At 34.5% G+C, this 20,983-nt stretch overlaps 2 protein-coding genes across 3 annotated transcripts in view; both read right to left on the bottom strand.

Annotated features, from left to right (window-relative positions):
* LOC147816631 (uncharacterized) overlaps nt 1-20,983 on the bottom strand; it is a 232,610-nt gene that overhangs the window by 64,455 nt on the left and 147,172 nt on the right. The gene's annotated exons all lie outside the window — the stretch shown is intronic.
* Nucleotides 1-20,983, bottom strand: part of LOC107454058 (vascular endothelial growth factor receptor kdr-like) — a 55,524-nt gene that overhangs the window by 5,640 nt on the left and 28,901 nt on the right. For both annotated transcript variants that reach the window (XM_087149251.1, XM_087149247.1), the window contains exons 6-20: nt 19,424-19,610; nt 18,150-18,461; nt 15,880-16,206; nt 14,897-15,061; nt 14,157-14,315; nt 13,012-13,302; nt 12,124-12,254; nt 11,881-12,031; nt 10,090-10,194; nt 7,522-7,641; nt 5,754-5,925; nt 4,361-4,607; nt 1,778-1,900; nt 1,624-1,694; nt 657-797 (exon numbers count right to left, since the gene is read on the bottom strand). In XM_087149251.1, the coding sequence (XP_087005377.1) occupies nt 657-797; nt 1,624-1,694; nt 1,778-1,900; nt 4,361-4,607; nt 5,754-5,925; nt 7,522-7,641; nt 10,090-10,194; nt 11,881-12,031; nt 12,124-12,254; nt 13,012-13,302; nt 14,157-14,315; nt 14,897-15,061; nt 15,880-16,206; nt 18,150-18,461; nt 19,424-19,610 (2,702 nt within the window). The remainder of the gene's footprint in view (nt 1-656; nt 798-1,623; nt 1,695-1,777; nt 1,901-4,360; nt 4,608-5,753; nt 5,926-7,521; nt 7,642-10,089; nt 10,195-11,880; nt 12,032-12,123; nt 12,255-13,011; nt 13,303-14,156; nt 14,316-14,896; nt 15,062-15,879; nt 16,207-18,149; nt 18,462-19,423; nt 19,611-20,983) is intronic.

Genomic DNA, 20,983 nt, shown 5'->3' with positions numbered 1-20,983 from the left:
ATTGGAATACTGTAGTAGGAAAAATAATGGTTATCTTATTAGCGATTGGAATATCTTATTAATTCTTAAAAGAAAAATTCTCATTAATTATTAAAATAATATGAGTTATTTCATTAGCGATTGGATTAAGTATCTGATTTATCTGCTTTTCTGTATTTTTGCAACCAATAAATTCTTTTTTTCGAGGAAAAAAAATGCTCATTAACAATAAAAATAAGTAAATTACTCTACAAAGACTATTGGACGATTTCTTTGAAATGATGCATTTTGTATCAACGAGCTAAAGAACTGGGCCATACCTTCTTACTTAGGGTTATTTTAGCCACTTATTTGTACTAAAGTATGAGTATTTAAACCAACAAAGCAATAACTAAGTATCTAAAAAATCTTAAGGGCGTTCTTTCAGCGTTTCTTTTTTAATTTGAAGCGCGATGATTATTCGATCTAATTTGTCTGAGCTATACGTATAATTTGAAAGACTAAAATTCAAGAACTGAATACTATGCAGGTACTAGATAAAATTAGAAAAAAAAAAGTTTGAAGAGTTCAGCTATGAAATTACTTGTAACCGATCATTGGGTTACTCATTTGATATCTGTTGTTATCTTTAAATGACTTTACCATTTTAAAATGCCTTTTCGGTTTTCAGTACTTACATCTTATCTGGAGCTAAATCAGGCTTTTCCATTCTATACCCATTGTTCAGTTTTTTGAAGAATTCCTCATTGACTTCAACGCCGGGATAAGGATTACCACCAAGGGTGAATATTTCCCACAAAAGAATTCCGAAAGACCATCTGAAAAAATAAACATATCATACTTCATTATTTGATATCAGCTGTTATCATCATTACACGTAATCGTCTATTTTGATTCTTTGTAATCATGATTACAAGTAATTGATTACAGTAATTGGTTATGTAATCGCGATTACAGTTGTAATCAAAATTATGATTGTTTGTTATCATGATTACAAGTAATTGATTACTGTAATTGAGTATTGTAATCACGATTACAGTTGTAATCATGATAAGTAATTGATTACTGTAATTCAGTGTTTCCCAAAGTGTGGTACGCGTACCCCCAGGGGTACGCGAACAGTTTAGCGGGGGTACGCGTTCTTATGCGAAATATCTTGCAACAAAAGAAAATTTCAAAAAAGTTTACTTAAAAACAAAGCTAGTCATGAAAATTTACGATTACATATTTTTCTATATTTTTTGCAGGGTTAACAGTTAATAATAAGTGGCAGCCAGTTGTGATTGTTAACTTTTGCGCAATTTTTTTATAGTAAAAAATACATTCATTTTTTTAGTGGTACACAGCGTTACGAAAAATTTAGAAAGGGTACACAAAAGTCGCAAGTTTGGGAAACACTGCTGTAATTGATTACATTTTTGCTCTACTCTGATGTAATAAAATATTAAGATTACTTGTAATCGCAGTTACCTGTAATCGTGATTACAAGTAATTGATTACATAGCAGTAATTATCTGTAATCAATTACAGTTGTAATCGATTACTATAATCGACGTCTAACTCTGCTGTAAAGTTATGATTTCGATTCCAGCCACAACGTCACCTACAGTTTAAATAGAAAATAATAAAAAAAAAAAAACCTACGTGTCACTTTTAGACGTGAAGACTCTGTCACGAATCGATTCGACAGCCATCCACTTAATGGGCAGCAACCCCTACAAAAAATATTCCATTGTATTGTTTCATTAATTGGCACATTGTTAGTTTTTTAACTTGTCTAATGAAGGGAGATACTTACGCTTGTTTTCTTGATGTAGTTGGAATATTTATAGCAATCTTTCGCCAATCCGAAATCACAAATCTTCACTACATTATCTTTAGCTAGCAAGACATTCCTAGCTGCTAAATCTCTGTGAATCAGCTGTGAATGAATCATTCATTAGTTTTCTTTTATTGACTACTTTGAGTAAGTGTTTTTTATACTCTATGCACATTTTTAGGTCAGATAAAATGCCACTTGTTATTTTTTTATATAAAAGTATAACATTAAATACAACCAGACTAACTTTTTTTCTCACTTCTTGTTCAAATTTTCAATCGTTAATAAAATACTTTTTATTCATCCACTTAAGTTCAAAAACATTTTTTTCAAAATTGTAGTGGATGACACTTGATGTTAACACAGTTATTTTTTTCAATATTAATTCATTCATTAAACAGTCAGTGTTTTCACTACAGCGCGAGAACGCGAGAATCTCGCATATTTTTTTATATTCTCGCAGTAAAAAATGATTACCGCGAGAAATTCGTGCATTCTATAAACCAATTTCAAAATTCGCGAATTTCTCGCATTTTGAAAAAAAATTCTCATTTGCGCCATTTAGAATAAAATCCGTTTCACTTTTCTTCCTGGATCTTTTATTATTTTCAACATCTGCCCCATTATCTAGCTTCCCTATTTACCAGTATTGTTCAGAACCTTTAAGAACAACAGAACACCATCCTTCGGAACCACGGAACCTCTTTCAGAACGCATTTCTCTGCAACCACGTGTTTACCGTAGGTAATAGTTTCCTCATGTAAGATGTTCAAACTTTTTGCTCGTCAATGTAAGATGGACAAATACCTTGTAAAGCCAATATATTCTACTCCGAAACGGACAAATGAAAATGAAACAAATGTGGGTAGAAACGATCAAAACGGAACAAATACGCATTTGAGCAACCTAATGAGAATAGCTGATGAAAAAGTAGATGTAGTACATTTTCCATATGATGATGCAGCAAATTTTTTTTTTTTTTTTTTTTTTAAATTTTTGAAATCTCACCCTGTTTTTGAGAAAGGGTGAGAAATTCTCACCCATTTTTTTCTGAGATGAAAACACTGAACAGGGATGAGTAAAAAACGAACTGGAATTTTCTGATTGCATAAGCGTTAGTCAGTGTTTTAAATTTTATAATAAGTGATTCAGTTTTTTACATATTTTAAAAATAACATCAGTAATAATTTCCAACTTATTGCGCGCATTTAAATATTTAATTACTTTATATTCGCTTTGTCAGATAAATTCAATAAAGAACATGACGTGGTAGCACGTGTGGTCCACGTCACCAAATTTATATTTTTATAGTTGTCTGATATCTCGCGCTTTTTTTTAAAAAAAATTATACTATTAATTTCACACTCTCCCTATATCTATATATATATTTCTCTTACACGGCGACAAAAAGAAACCTCATTACAACTCCCCGAATGGCAACGCTAGAAAATCGACCAATGATTACCACTAAAAATGTCACATGCCAAATCTAGCTGAGATGGCTCAACATATAGCGCTTTTAAAAACGGAAACTGAAATAACCAGAGAGAGCATAAGCTAGGCAGAAGTGAGTAGTCTTTGTCGATAGATCTCTATTTTAGTATTTTGTCGAAAGCGGTTTTTTTTTCACGAATTTAAATATTACGTATTTGTTTGACGATTTTTGATTTATATCACGAATTTATTTGTTTTACTAGAATTATTTGTTTATGCAGGTTTTTCCATTTGCAATTCACTTATTTCAATTTTTAATAGACTTAATTATAGCCAAAATTTTAACCTTTTTAAAGAGGTATCAGTTTTAGAAATTTTATCTTAAGATTTTATACTATAGCACATTTCTAATAGGTTTAACGAATTACATGTCACTTATTAGAATTCAAATTTATTTTAATGACTTAGTATTTACTAAAAAGATGTAATTTTTTTTTTAAAAAAAAGTTATTATATGGATTTGAATGATTGTTTTGAATTCTTAGAATTGTGTGCATTTGCAATGCACCTAAGTTAGTAGCGAGCGAAGCGAGCTTGGTTTGCGGAAAAAAACATATAAGATTGCGTAGCAATTTTCGGGGGATGGCGAGCGTTAGCGAGCAGGGGGCGCAGCCCACTAGTATATTTATATATGTTGTTCAAATTTTCAATTGTTTATAAAATACTTTTTATTTATCCACTCAAGTTCAAATACATTTATTTAAACTTGTGGATGACACTTGATGTTAATAAATTTTTTTCAAATATTAATTCATTCATTAAATTTAATGAATTAATTTTAGTTTCATATGGGAGAAATTTTTTTAAAATTATTTAATTAAAAGTAGCTAGAGTAAAATTGTTCTTTGTTGACCTTAGTAGCAATTTACTTTAAATTTTTTTCTATTTTTATCTCACTTGTTTTCACTTAAAACATTTGAATTGATAATTAATTTTTTAGCGTATTTGAATTTGTTTGAAGTCTTAATGTGGACAATAAAATTTACTTTTTAATGCTTCAGCCATTTTCTGGCGACACCATAATTGTTGACACCTAATTTGCTCCTTCTAAAAATATGAATGACTTACTTTTCTTGAGGCTAGATATTCCATTCCTCTTGCACACTGGAATGCAAAGCATAGAAGATCACAGGTAGTGATGCCTGCCTCCTCGTTCCAGTTGTCTTCGGTTGATGAGGGAAGAGAAAAGGCACTCCGTAAATACCTCTCACTTGTGGTAGTACTTCCGGATGGACTCGTAAAAACGGAAATGCCTGTTCCAGAATCATTTACACCCTGATGATGAGCCAAGTCGGCGTAATTTAGAGATTGTTGCCTACAATTAATTAAACAGATGTAAATTTCTTGTAAGCTAGTTGAGAGAAATTAAATGGTACCAACATTTTTAAAGGCAGTATTTTCACAAAAACTCCCTTAGCATGTTTCCTGAGTGACACTTTTTAGTGGTACTTCCGGAATTTCCACTAGATAACAGCACAATACGCGTGGAAGCATTTTAAATTTTTTTTTTAAACCGGTGTTTAATAGTCGACCCAATTCTGAGTTGACGACTATCGTTTTTCAACTCCGTCGCTCTTTCACTGTGAACCCAACCCAGAAGACTAGAACTTCTAGATCAAGCAGTAGGACAAACTAATCTTCGTGGAAGACTTTTTGATGGAACTAATTAGTATTTGCGTTACATGGAGGGTAAAATCACCCACGATCAGGCCGACGACAAGAGGATTCGTGAACCACTGAAGAGATTTTGTATCAGCACTGGTCAGTCTGAACCGGGAGCAGAATTCGTATCAATAAGCCATCCCTGCTATTCGAACTTGGGTTACCACTTGGGAGGCGAGTGCTTTATATATTCTGAGCCAATGCGACTCACTGAATAAATTTATTGCCTCCATGGAAATTGTAATGTTTTGAGCTCTCCTAAACTGTGAAAAAATTGAACTGCAGTGGCTTAGAGGATAGAGCGTTCGCCTTCCATTGAGCTGAACCTTGATCCGTCTACCACTGAGGATATTTTATGCCGGCACTGTGGTCGGTGCGAGCCGGGTGTGGAATGCGAATCTACTAACTATCGCTGCGATCGAACCCAGGTCACCTCATTGGGAGGAGAGCGTTGATTTGCATGAACACTTAGCAGGGACGAATTCCTTGACATTCTTGAATTGAATCTCCCTGTTCTTTGCTTTTGTAGCAAAAATAGTTCTCTATATATGTTTCAGCTATAAAAAAAATTTGGTAATAAGTTGTTTTTTTTAAAAAAAAATTATGATAGGACGCTCTGCTCTGATTTTGACACGTATATGCTGCTGTAAAAGCCAGAAGTTTGGTAAATCTTATCAGCAAAACATAGGATTTACAAAAGTGGCTTGGTAAAAATGTCTGCTTTAATATGATTGAACTTTTACCAAACTGTAAACGTCATTGCTTGATGGGGGATTAATAAAAAATAAAAAAGAATCACCTATAGGTGGGATTATCCATTCCAATCATGTTGTCTTTGAAGAGGGGTAAAGCAGGCAGAGAGGCATCTAACTGTCTCTGATCTAATTGGTTGAGGTAGGATCCCTTGTGCTTCAGCAAGAAGTGACGAAGATTTCCATAACAGCAGTATTCTACGATCACGTAAAGTTCTCCTAGATCATTAATAAATTATAGTTTTTATGACTTTTATATATATTATCTATAACAAAAACACATTCGCATTAAAGTTGCAAAGCAGGGTAGATATCTGATGAATCATTAACGAAGAACGCGAGGTTAAAAAACCTGATTATTTGCAAGAGGAAGAGGTTTCTTATGGAAACACTATTTTCTCTCGACAACCAAACTGTTTTTATATTTTACTATTTAATCTTTACTATTTATTACTCTTTTAGATGTTCTAAGCGCTTTCGACATGTTTTTAAGAATTCTGGTTCTCTTCAAGATCCCTTTGATCTTTTATTTTGAGCCGGACACTTTTACTGTTTTCTGATCAGGGGCCTTTCCCTTCCATGGAGAACTTTCAGTCACTGATGACCTCTTTTGTGATAGCCGTACACTTTGATGTCCTGCTCCGAAATTTTACATCGGCTTTAACCCTAAAACCCTTTTGGAATTATTATGATTGATTTTAAATTTTATAAATATCATTGTTGATGCTGAACTATCTGTTCTTACTGTGCATGGCCACATTTTGAGTATTTATCAACTTCGTATTTTTCACTTTCCTACATGGTTTGAAATACTTGAGTTATTGTTTGAAGTTTATACGTCATCGATATTGTTAAAATTTTCTAATGTGTATCGATCTGTATCAGTTTTAATTTTATTTTACTGTAATTTTGTAGTGTTTGGTTCTCACGTGGAAACGGGTCGAACCCTTATCCGAAAACTCCTCCTGGGGTAGATAGGTCACTATTAATCTTTTACTATTTAATATAGAAATGGTGATAGATTGGATACACTATCAGAAAACCGGAAAAATTCAAAACAGGAGCTGGACTGAACACCCCAACGTAAACGAAAGAGGAGCACCGTATAAATGACACGGCGCGGCAGAATGATACGGCGCGGCAGAAGGACACGGCACGGCAGAACTATTATGAATGAATTCAAGACAATAAATAAAACATATGAAGAGAAATAAAGCTCTTGTCCACCAACAGGGGGGGGGGATTTGAAGGACAAGATTAAGACCTTATGCTCCTTACGGAGTGAAGTGGTGTAAGAAGAATTTTTTTCCAGCTAACAATATATGTCCTAAAATTTCTGATATATTATCTCATCCGTATCTATTGTCTTTTTAAATGAAATAAAATGTAGGATATAGTTTGTCTAATTCAAGAACTCCCCTAGCCATTTGTCTGGACTCACGGTGGTGACTATGGAAACGAGTTATAACTATTTCAAGTAGGGGTGTCGGTCACTGTTTAGGATAGGTTTTGGCTCGAACTGGGGTAAGAAAGAAAATCTTTTTCTTCGGTCTGTTGTGTGAGTCCTAGAGTGAAGAGAAGCTACCCTCCCTGAAATGCGCTATTCTTGTTTCCATAGCAGCAGATGGACTCATACTGTGTGGCTTGGGGGAGTTCTTACCGTAGACAAACTATAGGTGTTTCGTGAGTAGGATTCATTTTTCAAAAATAATACCATAATATATTAATGAGATAAATGTCAAACCTCACTGCTTTTTAAATCTAAAATAATAGTACATGTGTGTGGGTTCATTAGAATTAAAAAAGAGAACTCACCTTTCCCTATGTTTTTGGTGACTGCTCCCAACAAATTGACAATATTTACATGCTTCCCGATATGAATGAGGATTTTCAACTCAGCTATCAAAGCTTTCCTCTGTTCCATATCAGCACCATCTGTTGACGAATGTTTAAAAAGATTTTTATTATATTGATATCTTCAAATTAGTTAAATAGAATTTTGATTGAACGCGGCAAATCAAAAGAATTTTTACTTTCACCTGTGAATGTCCGAAATATTTGTTATATCCGATTTGATATTAATTTATTCGTTGATATTAATTTATTCGTCGTATTTAATATCTGCCGAGGATAGATTAAAAGTATACAGGATAGTGTCTGGTATACCGGATAACGGCACTTAACTAGACCTGGTATATATTTCTGACATTTACCAAAGCGACTATGTGATTGTCAACATTCACCGGTGGAAGTCAACAACCACTTATTTCTGTCATTCGCAGTAGCAAATATATTTTGTTCTAGTAGGCTAAACTAAACAACTAACACACATTATATATATTAAAATTTTTAAGTTCTTGTTAATTTTAGCTTCAAAAAAAAAATAATCCCAACTAAGTTTATCAAAACATGGATTGAATGTGCATGTTGTCCCCTTTTTCTGGCCTTTCAAATTTTCTTCCATATCATACACAGATATCGAGTTTATTTTTCCTTCTCTGGTTTTGACCACACTACCAGCACTAGATTTAGAACCGTTTTCCTCTTATTGGGAATTATACCCCCCTATCCAGCAAAAATGTTCTCAAATATAATTGATGCACTAAACTTAAAAAAGGTTACCACTGTGTTACTTAAAAAAATAAAATAAATAAACTATAAAGAAGTTCTTAACTCTTTCATCGCGACGAACAAGATAACTCGTCTTCCAGGAATATACGCCTTGCTCTATTATTGTATTAGTTGTTGTTGTTGTTACTTATTCCACTTGGCCCAGAACAAATCTAGACCAAGTCCAGAAGACCGTTCACCGACAGAAAATCATGTACCATCGCCGGACCTTCCAAGATAAAATTCTTCTCTAGCCCCATACAGGACAGCAAATGATCAGGTAGGTGTAGCCTGGTGCACATTGCATTTTAGACAAACAAATGTTAGTCGGTGGGTATGACCACTGATTAGTCTTGTGATAGCTGTCTGCAGTTTCCTATCACCTTTTAGCTCCAGGGCAGTCCCAGGACTATTTTGTTGATACCAATCACGACTAGGTGGAATCCTCCAAGTCCTGTTATTGTCGGCCTTTACTTTTGCATAGATTTCATTGTATGTTAGAGAGCCACTACTATCTATAGGATCATTGGAGCCTTCCTTGACCAGTTCATCGGTTTATTATTATGTTGTATTAGTGAATATGGTTATTAATTGCAATTGAAAGTAGAATAAACAGGTTTCACACGAATTTGCGTTTTGTTTTAATTTTAGTGCTGCCTGGGAATTCTAAACACAGAAGGTGGAACAAAGGCGCCTCGTTGCCACGAAGAAGGTTTTTCTCATAAATAAATGTAACAACTGCTTTTCATATCTCGTATTTTTGAGTATTTACATTTTGTAAAAACTTTATATTTTGATTGAAAAGCTTATTTGGACTAGATTATAATGAAAATAATATTTCTTGGTGAAAAACTTCCATCAGGCACTTTAAGCAAATGTCTCTAAACTGAAGGAAAGTCATAAAAACTATAAAATTTTTTTAAAAAAAACTGTTAATTGAAAAGGAGGCCTTGTTCTTCCGTTCGGCCTTGTTTTAATTTACATTTTCGCTTAATGTGCTTGATTAACTAATTTTATTTTAAGAAATAGTGCATGATTAAGGATTTGTGAATAAGTGTATAATTTTGTAAATCATTTTAATCAGAAAATTTTCAAGGAGATCGCGTAATTCTAACATAATTAAGAGAGAAAATAACGCTTAATGCTTTCTTAAGGAAAACTCGGTTTGGTGACATTTTTTTCAGACTTGGCGATAACTTTGGCGTATTGGCAACCATTTTTGGCGACAAAATTAGAGTTCTGGAAAATTCGAGTCTCGAAGAGATAGGACTAATATTTACGGAATTAGACAAGAAGTATTAGCAGGAAAGTACTGGTAGCGAACTGCAGTCTGTTGGTGACTGCAATAGTGTTCTGATTTGTGAGTCTCTTGTGAACCGTCTGAGGTTTCAAAGCCTGTGATTTGTTGTGTACTAACCGGTTATTCTTGCTGTAATTGAATGCAAAAAATTGCTGAATTTCCTGGAAGATTCTACTGATACATTTTTGGAGTTTTAAGGACTGTTATATTCATCTCCAATTGACGCTAACCTCTGTGCTCGGTACAGTATATATATCTATCTATATATCTATGCATTTTAGAGTTATTAATTCTTTCATTATCGTAAAAAATTGTGTATCATATCTTACTGTAATTAGAAATGTTAGTATTACTGATTATCAAACATGGTAACAGCTATTTCACAACAAGTAGTGCAAAAGAATTTCACTACACCAGGATTTGTTCTTGGTGTTTGGTTTACAGTGCATGAAATAAAATCATATGCTACAGACCTTTCAACATTTTGACTGCAACCGTAGTCGTTGCTTCTCCATCCACTAGTCCTATTGCTTCAGCTTTGACAACACGTCCAAATGCTCCTTGCCCAAGTGTTTTACCTGAAAATCATTCATATAATAATGATTAATTACAAATATCTGTGATAAGTTGATTTTTGCCACCAATTAATGCTGGTTATATGGCGGTTCATTTAAGGATTAATATTTGTGTGCGATCACTGCCCTTCATATATATTTTTTTAATTCATGTCTAAGAATAAGTTAATGATTATTAGTCATGCAAGAGCTGTGGTGGCTCAGGGGATAGAGCATTCATCTTCCAATGAGGTAAACCGGGTTCGAATCCCACACCCGGCTTGCACCGACCACAGTGCTGATGCAAAATATCCTCAGTGGTAGACGGATCATAGGTTAAAATCCCCATGCCGTCAGGCAAACCGTGGGAGGTTTCCCCTTCATGTAACGCAAATGCGAGTTAGTTCCGTCAAAAAATTTTCCACGAAGGCAAATTTCGCACAATACTTGATTCAAGAGTTGCCTTGTCTTCTGGATTGGGTTTAAAATTACAAGGCCACAGAGTTAACATTAGTGATCGTAAACCCAAAAATGGATTGGCTGTTCAACGACGATTATATTAGTCATGCAAGGAAAAACACTAGAAATATCTGACGAAACATTATTAAGGTAGGCGGTAATGAAATCCTCGAAATTAGATTGATTGCCGTGTGAAAAAAATGAAGGTAATATCCTTTCTCTAGCGTCGCTACTCTCTCTAACTCTAATACTCTAACGTTCTATGTTAATGATCAGTCGAATTAAAAATGTTTTTGTTTTCTTTAGTTAAATATTACGTTTACTCAGTGTGTTCTAATAATATATTTAGGGGGGTGATTATGGAACATCCTCATTCAATGTGTAATAAAAGTACTTACATATAACTTGATTTAAAAATGTATGAGAAATATTTGTGCCAATAGTGGGTAAAACAGCTTTTCAAATCGATGTATCTTATTTTATTCGTTGAACAGTCGACCAAAATTTGGGTTTACGACTAATAATGTTCAACTTCGTAGCCTTGTAATTTTGAACCCAATCTAGAAGACAAGGGAACTCCTGCGTTAGGTACTGGGAGAAATTTACCTTCGTGGAGAACGTTTTGATGGAACCAATCCGTATTTGCGTTACATGGAGAGGAAGACCACGAGAACCTCCCAGGGGATCCGCTGAGGATATTTCTCGTCAGCACTGTGGTCGGTGCAAGCCGGATGTGGAATTCATATCAACCAGCCGGAATTCACATCACCTCATTGGAAGGCGAACGCTCTATCCCCTGAGCCATATTGGCTCAAATCGATGTAATCGTGGAATATTGAGATTTGCGAATAATCGTGATAATGATATCTAAAATTTATTTTAAGGATACATTATGAATTCAATAAATATCGACACATGATAAATTTCGATTCCCGATTATTAAAAATATCAACACGCGATAAATATCGTCAATGCATAAATATCGAAAGATATCGGCAGGCGATAAACACCGAAAAAAATTGTCAAAAAATTGCGATAAATGTCGATAATAACGTGATCCAAAAGGTTTTTAGAAAAAAATGTGTGTGTTTTTTCACTTTATTTCTGCAAAAGAAAAAAAAAACATTGCCCAATCTAAGAAATATGTAAAATAGTTATGGAAAATGCAGTAATGTATTGTAAAGTATTGATATTTTTCAACGATATATCATAGTTTTAAAAATTTTAACATCGACCAGGACCAATTCTTACCTAATTTGAGTCTTTCTTTTGGAAATTCACAGTTGTGTTTGTAAGGTAAAAGATCAATCTGATCTTCTAGCGGCAGATTAGGGTTGAAGATATCGATGTAGCCTCTTTCAAAGACATTGTGGCTTATAAAACCCAATTCCTTCTTTTGTTTCTGGTTTTAAAAAAAAAGTAAATATATATTTTCATTAAAAAGAAGAAACAAAAAACATCACTAATTTTTATGTAGAATCAGTATCTTTCTACCTTTTCTTTCATTATCCTTTTCACTAAGCAAGAGACCACGAAGATTAAAATAATGGCGACTACTCCAAAGACTATCAGGGCTGTAATTTCTCCTGTTGTTAAAGCATTTTGGTGGAGAGCATCTCGATTATCTAGAACAATACATTAATCTTTATTGATATTTATTCTCATAAAATTTGTCAAGTAAGCCACCGTCGATAAAAAGAAAAGAAAAAAACGAGTGGTTGTCAGTACAACTAAAATAAATACATCAAACACGTAAAAAAATCTTAAAAAATTACATTATACAAAAAACATAAAATAAAATTTAAGAAAAAAAACGGAAAGTAATCGAAGAAAAAACACGCCATTATTTGCTCACACTGTTTTAGGAACCACGTCATTTAATTGTTAATATTCTTCTAATCAAACTAACATTTAAGAAATCTATAAAAATGTGGTGCGATATTTTGAAAAACTGCTAAATTTTTTTAAAAAAATATTCTACGAAAAAAGCCAAAAATCAGAAGGTCGGTGCAGAATAAATAAAAAAAAAGATTTTGATAACAGCCGTTTATGGAAATAAAGATTAGGTTTCATTTAATTAAAATTCATATATTCTCAATTAGTATAGACTTTCAGAATAACAATTTTGAGAACATTTTCTTTTTATCGCTACAGGGTGCGCTTACCAGAAAAAAGCCCTTAACCCTTTGCGTACGGTATACCATATTTTATCATCACATGTGGTCCACATGATGTACCAGCTGTAAGCAAAAGGTTTTAAGAGAGCATGAAGAGGAACCGCCTCTTGGATATTGCTAAGAAGAAATCCCCAATATTTACGCTTTCGATGGGTTTCAAAAAAAAAAAAAAAAAACTCCGATAAAAAGAATAGAGAACACAAACCAGTAAAAATATCCAAGGTAGCGTTGGCTCTGATTGTACCACCTCTGTTCTGGACTAGGCATTCGTAAAAACCAGCGTCCCGCTCCATGACCTTCCTTATGGTTAACCTCTGATTGTTTTCACTTATGTCCACTCCTCCAGCATCCAACATTTCACCGTCCTTCATCCAGGAGGTGACGGGGGCTGGTACACCGTAACTGTAACAATAAAATTCCTGGAGAGATCCCGGAGCTATTAAGATGGTGATGCCACCTCCCAAGTTAGTTTTATTCAAGATAGGTGGCTGAATTTCTGAAACAAAAAGTTGAAGCAAAATTAACTGGTGTGAATTCATTTACTTATACGCATATCCGTCATCCACCGACTTTAATGCATAATTTTAGAATTTTCGTCAAAAAGGAAATAAATTAATGTATACGTCATGAGCTCATAGAATATGATGGCAATTCGCAAACAGCCGCCGCCATTTAGCAATGAAGCAGGCTATATGCAGGGGCTGATCAAGACAAATTCAGGCCCAAGGCCCACCCAATTCTCCGGGCCCCTTACAAAATATCTTGAAATTAAATTACTGAAGTTTACATAATATTTCGAGTAATTAGTCCTAACAATGAAAAAGAATCTATTGAACTGCATGATTCAAGCGAAAACATTCTAAGAAATGTTGAAAGCAGACAATTGAAGATTATATTTCGAAGATAAAGTTTACGTATTTGTAAATTAAAGCAAAATATAAAACAACGAAACAATGTTATGCTAAAATAGAAATAGTTTGGTGACCACAAACAATTGAAATCATTGATTTTTGCTAAAAGTCACTGATTAGCTGAATTACTTTTTTATTGTAAGCTGTAATTATTTTTTATTTAGTACTTAAACCATCCATTAGACTTTTTATAAATTTTTGAGGCTCCTCAGAAATTGTGGACCCTAGGCCCATGACTATTGGGTTTAGGGCCATAATCAGGCCCTGGTTATATGGAAAATTTTCCAGAGTTTTCGGTTAATATATTGTGTATAATATGTGCAGGGAAGGCACTGGGAATTTCTTTTTACAAATATGAGTAAAAATCCTGAGAAGGGACTACTAAAAAATTCCCCTACAACCGTGTGTTCACTATATTCCAGATTCATTATAGCATTACCTTTAACGTCAATGAGTATGTGTTTGGAATCCGTGGAATTGTTGTTGTTCGCTCCTTTAGCAATGCATTCATATTCCCCACTCATGTTCCGATGAATGGGCTGGAAATGTATCGTGGAAGAGTGAGAATAGGGTGTTGTACTGTTGCTCATGTTCACATCTATGGAAGACATTTATTTATTAGAACACATTTTCAAAGAGGAATGAAATTTTCAAAAAAATAAGGTTAAACATAAATGTCCGAAAAAATGACAATAAAATATTATAAATATAAAGAGAGAACCAATCATCTACATCTACAGAAGCTAACAAATGAATTATAAACATAAAACTTGAATTGCAGAACTTGAAAAAGTAGTTACTGCTAACAAGTTTTAGTAGGCAAAAATAAGAAGTTACGTACGGATAGTGAATTACTTTCTCCCAATACACGATCCAAGAGTTCCCTTGTCTTCTGGATTGGGTTCAAAATTACAAGGCTACGGAGTTGAACATTATTAGTCGTAAACCCAAAAAATTGTTTTTTTCCAAAAAAAATTTACAAGCATTTCAGAAAATCAAAAATGCGCTACCTCACAGGAGCTTCTCACAGTATTACAAATTGTGATCCAGGTGGTTAAATGTTAATAATCCATATAGTTTAAAAAAAAAGATTTAATAAATGTTTTTTATGGAGGATTTCTTATTTAAAATTAAGGCCATGAACTTAAAAAGAGAAGCAAAAAAACGTTTCATAAATACCTTGAATGTTCCATAAAGATTTTGTCTCGCCATTGGAATCCATAGGTCTCCAAATCCATTCCACACCACTGAAGTTGTATGTGTTCACTTTGCAAATCAAATCCACGGTGTCTTTGTCGACAGGCTTCGTTTCTGACAGCTCTATCTCAAATCCTTTATCTGCATCTACAAGAGCAACAATTTGACAGAAATGTTTAGCAATAGATAATTTAATATAAGTTCATTCTTAAATGACACCATCATATTAATAAGACATGAGGATACTCCAAAGCAGGAAGCAAGACGTGTCATCTTTGGTCCTGTTCAAAATTTAAATAAAATTCGTTGACTGTTTTGGTGCTATCACAACGATGAAGCACTTATTAAAACTAAGAGACTGACACTTTTTAAATTTTTTTTCCAGTTGAATTCGGTACTGTTCCAACATTTTTTCTCATTATTTACAGCACTTTGAGATTGAAGTTTCATGAGATCTATTATTTAGAGATATTTTTTTAGAACATACATTTTTTTAATAATACTTTATATTTTTTTAAAAATACTTTATTCAATCCTGCTCACCAAACGTTCTAAACAAGGATATTAAAAAATACCCAACAAATTTTTTTATTGGACAAATTAAGCCAGTTCATTATCCAGCTATAGTGCGAATGTAAAGGTAGTTACCGTGACCTACGCCCGTAGGCCCAATATGCCACATTCACATGAAAACACATGGAAAATTTAGAAGTTAAAATAGCTAAAAAAAATTAAAACAAAACAAGCTAAAAGCAACGATGTAAAAGGAAATTAGAAAACCACAGTGGGATAAAATAGTAATTGAATAAAAGTTATAAGTCCTTGAAAGCTAAAATCCAGTTGAGTATTGATGCTGTTCTCGAAACTGATTTTGACCCGTTAAAATCCTAAATAATAAAATAACCGAAACTAGTTTTTTTCATTCATTGCATTCGCAAAAAAAGTGTGGATAGAAATATAATTACCTGTGACTATAAAAGGAGTAATAACACTGTCTTGACCCATGACGTTACTGGCGACGCACTGGTAGTGTCCAGACTGTACCGCCGTCACCTGTAAGTATGACACCAGTGAAAGACTTTTCACCTGGGTGACATTCTCTCCGTTCGGGAAATTCCCGTTTTGTTCCACGTCTTGCCATCCATACGAATAACTGGAAACAGAACTGCTCCAAGGTTTCCATTTCCACCAGAGTATGGGAGCCGGGTAACCATCAGCATGACATTCCAGCGTGTGGTGGGACCCTACCTTGTAGAGAAACTCCCCATTCCTCACAGATACAATTGGCTTATCTAAAGGAAGATAGGTGACAACAATTATCCTCTCCACGCTATTTCAGCTTCACAGAGCATGTGCGAAAATTTCTCTAACTTTAAGGGGTAGGAACACTTTAGTTCACTGACAGTTTAAAAGTTATGAAAGATTTGCGCATAATAGTTACGTTTTACTTATAACTTTTAAGATGTTAGTAAACTGAAGTCCCACAGGGACACGGTTCCCAGAAGAACATCGAAGTCAAGCATTACTGGCTGAGGTCAGTAAGCGGGTGGGTGACCACTTTGATCAGTCTGCGTAGGGATAGTGGGTGCTCGGTATCGGTTTTCGTTAAACTGTGCTACCGTAAAGTTCTCGACTTCGAACGCAGGTAGCCAAATCAGGAGAGCCATCCTCTCTGCAGAGGATCAAAATTGGGATGACATGTCTTCCGATCATCTTAAAGGATGTTTCCCAGATCGTCGCCAATAGACCATTGTGCAACTCTAGTGTGACGTAAATAAAGTAAATACCTATCTTGTAAACAGAAGTGTTCATATCGATTGATTATAAAATATCGAATCAATTCAGTGCCTCACTTGCCACGGTAGAAATGTTAGGTGCAAGCATAGGTATGAGTTAGAATTTGCTTGCACCTAACACTGCTACCGAGGCAAGTGAAGTTCTTAACTATTTAATAGTTATGGGCTTAGGTGTTATTTTATTCGATTCAGCATACATCGAAAATATTATATCACTTGCGCAGACAGTTCATATTGAACCTCTACTTTGAAATAGCTTTCTCATAACTATTTTTTGCATTCAATTAGCTACGGGCCTCAAACTATTTAAGTTGAATCCTGCGAATTAATATTGTTCTGCAATACTTATGGCTTCTTCTCCAGCTCATTTCTTTCATGGTTTTGGCTAAGGCAGTTAATGACCCAGAAAGTTTAGTAAAATGTCAGCTTTTAACTTATTTTATGTCATTTTTGAAGTCCGGCCAAATATATGTAAACCACACATATGTTGACTTTTTTTAGATACTGCTTATTAGTATGTAATCACCAAATACATACTTTTATGGTTTACAGCTTGCTCAAGTTACTCTGACGGTCAAAATCTAAGAAATTAGCCTAGTTTCTAAAATTTATGTATGACTTTTGACCTTCGATGGAAAAGTCCACTGGAAGTCTAGTTAGAGTGGAAAGTTGGTAGAACACAGAATAATAGTTTTTGCCGCGGTTCATTCATTTCACACTGACTAATGCAGCAAGTAAAAATATATGTATTTTACTTGCAATTCTAGGGGATCTTTAGCTTTGACCCCCCCCTCAAAAAAAATTTTTTTCCCCCGCAATTTTGCATTAAGCCTGAAAATTTAAACAAAATCAAAAATTGACTTTCAACCATGACTAATAACCATAAAGTTTCAAAATTCAAACTAATTGTTGATAACTTCTCCACTGCTTAATCGTGACATAACTGATTTGCCTTTTGATATTTGGAGGAGATTTTTCCAACATCTGAAACTTTAAGGTTAATTCCATGTTTACTTGAACTATTTTTTCTCTAAACTTTTAAGATACCATTAGAGATTCGTGTAACTTGCTCTTATAAGACTATAATTAGAACGAGTCCCGCAGTGGACTGATCGTTAAGACAAAGGTTTCCAGTAGAAACCGAATTCAAGCATCACTGGCTGCAGTCAGCGTGCGGGTGGGTGACCACTTGGATCAGTCTACGAAGGGACCGAGGGTGTGTGGTATGGGTCCTCGTTAAACTGTTCTACCGTAAAAGGCTCGATTTCATTCACAGGTCATCGGGCTACCAAAGTGGGGGTTCCATTCCCTCTGCAGAGGATCATAATTGTGATGGCATGTCTTCGGATCATCCTCAGGGATGTTTCCGGACCGTCGCCAATAGCCCATTGTGCTGCTCTAGCGCGACGTAAATAACAACAACAATAATTAGAACGAACCTTTGACTTCTAGAATGATGGATATGCTGCTGACTACATCTTTAACCTTTCCTACCAGAGTGTAGTTTCCTGCGTCGGAGCGTAGGAGGTGATGAATCTCCAAGACTACCGTTTTCTCCTTCGTCTCTATCCGAAAGTGACTGTTGTCTGGCTGAAGGAGCTGACCATCCTTCAACCAGTAGATTTCGGACACGCTGCTTGGGTATGCATCTACGGTTATGACGAATTTCACGTTCTGGCCTGCTTGGTGCACCACTGGTTCTGACAGATTCATATCAGTTGTGAAGTTCACATGGATTGGTTGTTGTGTTGCTGTAAAATTTAAAATAAACAGTTAGATTAAAAACGTATATAGGGTAGCGGTGAGGATTAATTTTATTTTGTTTTATATAACTGTCGTTGAACAGCAGACCCAATTTGTGGGTTTACGACTACTAAAGTTCAACTCCGTAGCCATGTAATTTTGAACCCAATCCAGAAAACAAGGGAACTCCTGGATCAAGTATTGGGAAAAATTTGCCTTTGTGAAGGACTTTTTGATGGAACTAACCCGTATATGCGTTTCATGGAGAGGAAGACCTCGAGAACCTCTCACGGTTAGCCTGACGGCAAAGAGACTCTAACCCATCACCCGTCTGCAACTGAGGATATTTCACGTCAGCACTGTGATCAGTGCTAGCCGGATGCGGTTTCGTATCCACCAGCCATTGGTGGGATTCGAACTCGGTTCACCTCATTGGAAGGAGTACTTTAGTTTCTGTCTGAAGGAAGCACGTTAGTTTTTGTCTTGATTTTCATATAGATTAAAATCTTTTAAGTTGGGACACTATATGAAAATGAAAACTACATTTAACATAGTTCTGAAAGAAAGCATCATGGAAATTTTAAAAAAATATTTTTATTGTTTAAAAACGAAAAATATTAATTAAAGGAAATAATATAGTAGTGCATTCCTATACAACTGCAAAGAGGAGGAAGGGAAAAGGGCCAAAGGCATGGAATCGGTCTTCTCCCTAGATGGCGTATTCGAGAGTTGCGATCGCTTATAATATAAGAGGATGGATGCACCGGAAGTTTCCTAAATTTCTTCCGGGTTTAGAAAGTTTGTTATTGTTTACATTCAGTCAACCATCCACAAGATTCAATAAAATAGTTACTCACTGCAAAAAAAAAATCGCTTTTTATTTTCATTAAAGAAAAAGAAACGAATTTACTTTCCGAAACAACATGTTTTAGTTTTGTATTTTTGTAACGAATGAAAGAAAGGACTTTACCGTAAACGACAATGTTTGCAGTGGCTTGACCAGTTTTGAAGGAGTGGTCAGTGGCACTGCAGGTGTAAACTCCGCTGTCGTTGAACAAAGCGTTACTCACAGTCAGGTAGGTGGTCACTTCCTGGTGCTTGTAACCTCGGGTTGTTTTCCAGTGAGAATGGGGCCTCGTCACATTGATGCGATCACTCTGTCATAATGAAATTATTATTATTATTTTTTTATCATATTTAAAAAATAATAATTAAAATATCTTAAATCAGTTCTTACAGTTGTCATAATATGCATTCAAGTTTATTGAGAATTTTCTAGATAATAATTAAAAGTTGTTATATAAGTCTTAGAGTTTTCACCGTATGGAGCCAATTTAGATAATTATGATATTATATTGGCGATCGAAAAGGGCTGCACACGGCGCAGAGCAGAACTCTCTACCTATGGCAACACTTCGAAAGCTTTCACCAAAGAAACGGCGCTATATTCACGGTGCTATTTTATACAAATATAGCCAAATAAGGGAACATTCAAAACATGTCAAGCCTTACATTTTATTTATGCTGCGATAGAAATGTTGTTAAATTTGTTTTAGGCTAACGACCTGTTAGGATTTATAAAGTACGTAAAACCGGGGAACACGGAACAGGGGCGGGCAGAGGGAGCTCTAGCCCCCTAACATTTTATAAATAAAGGAATACAGCCCTTCATAAAATTAAAATTTTTTTTACTCAATATTTGTGTAATGAAATTTATAATAAATAAATAGATAACTTTTTCGTGTTTAAAGTAAAAATTTGAATAGACTTTCTAACAAAAAAATGTCACCATTTCAAGCGAGTTTTAACATTTTCTGGGTGAAAACTGTTACTAAATCATTCCTAACTCATCCTCCCGTACTCATACTTTGCTGATCGATAAGGAAACTTACGGTTTCAAGTGTCCCAGCCAACACAACTTAAAAAAAAGTAAAACAATATTAAAAAAATACCGTTATGAAATATTATGTATACTATATATATAAAATATTATATATATATATATATAAAATATTATATATATATATATATATATATATATATATATATATATATATATATATATATATATATATATATATATATATATATATATATATATATATATATATGCATACAGGGAGGGAAAAAGCCCCCCACTCTCGAGATATGTCCGCTGTCTGTGCGTAAAACTCTTATGAATGGTAAAATTAAGTATATATGTGAGCACAATAATAAAACTTCCTAGAATATTAAGCTTATTCGCACATCGCCTCGTAAGCATTACGTAAGCGGACAGATACATCGGAAAATTTCTTAATTTCTTCCGGTTTTTAGAAAGCTCTTGTTATTGTTTACATTTAGTCAATAATTAACCGAAACCGCGTGTAGTTATAGTTTTTCTACAGGAAGAACTCCACCCGCTGCAAAGTCTGAGGCCGTTTGGTGCTATGCAAACAATAATGGCGCATTTCAAGGGAGGGTAGTTTCTCTTCACTCTAGGAGGGCTAACACCGAAGAAAAAAAGAGTCCCTTTCTCTCGCCGAAACCA

This window comes from Parasteatoda tepidariorum, chromosome 1, assembly GCF_982258835.1.
Source record: "Parasteatoda tepidariorum strain Cologne lab strain chromosome 1, Ptep-v5.0, whole genome shotgun sequence".
Lineage (NCBI taxonomy): Eukaryota > Metazoa > Arthropoda > Arachnida > Araneae > Theridiidae > Parasteatoda > Parasteatoda tepidariorum.
This window is presented reverse-complemented; position numbering and strand designations above follow the sequence as displayed.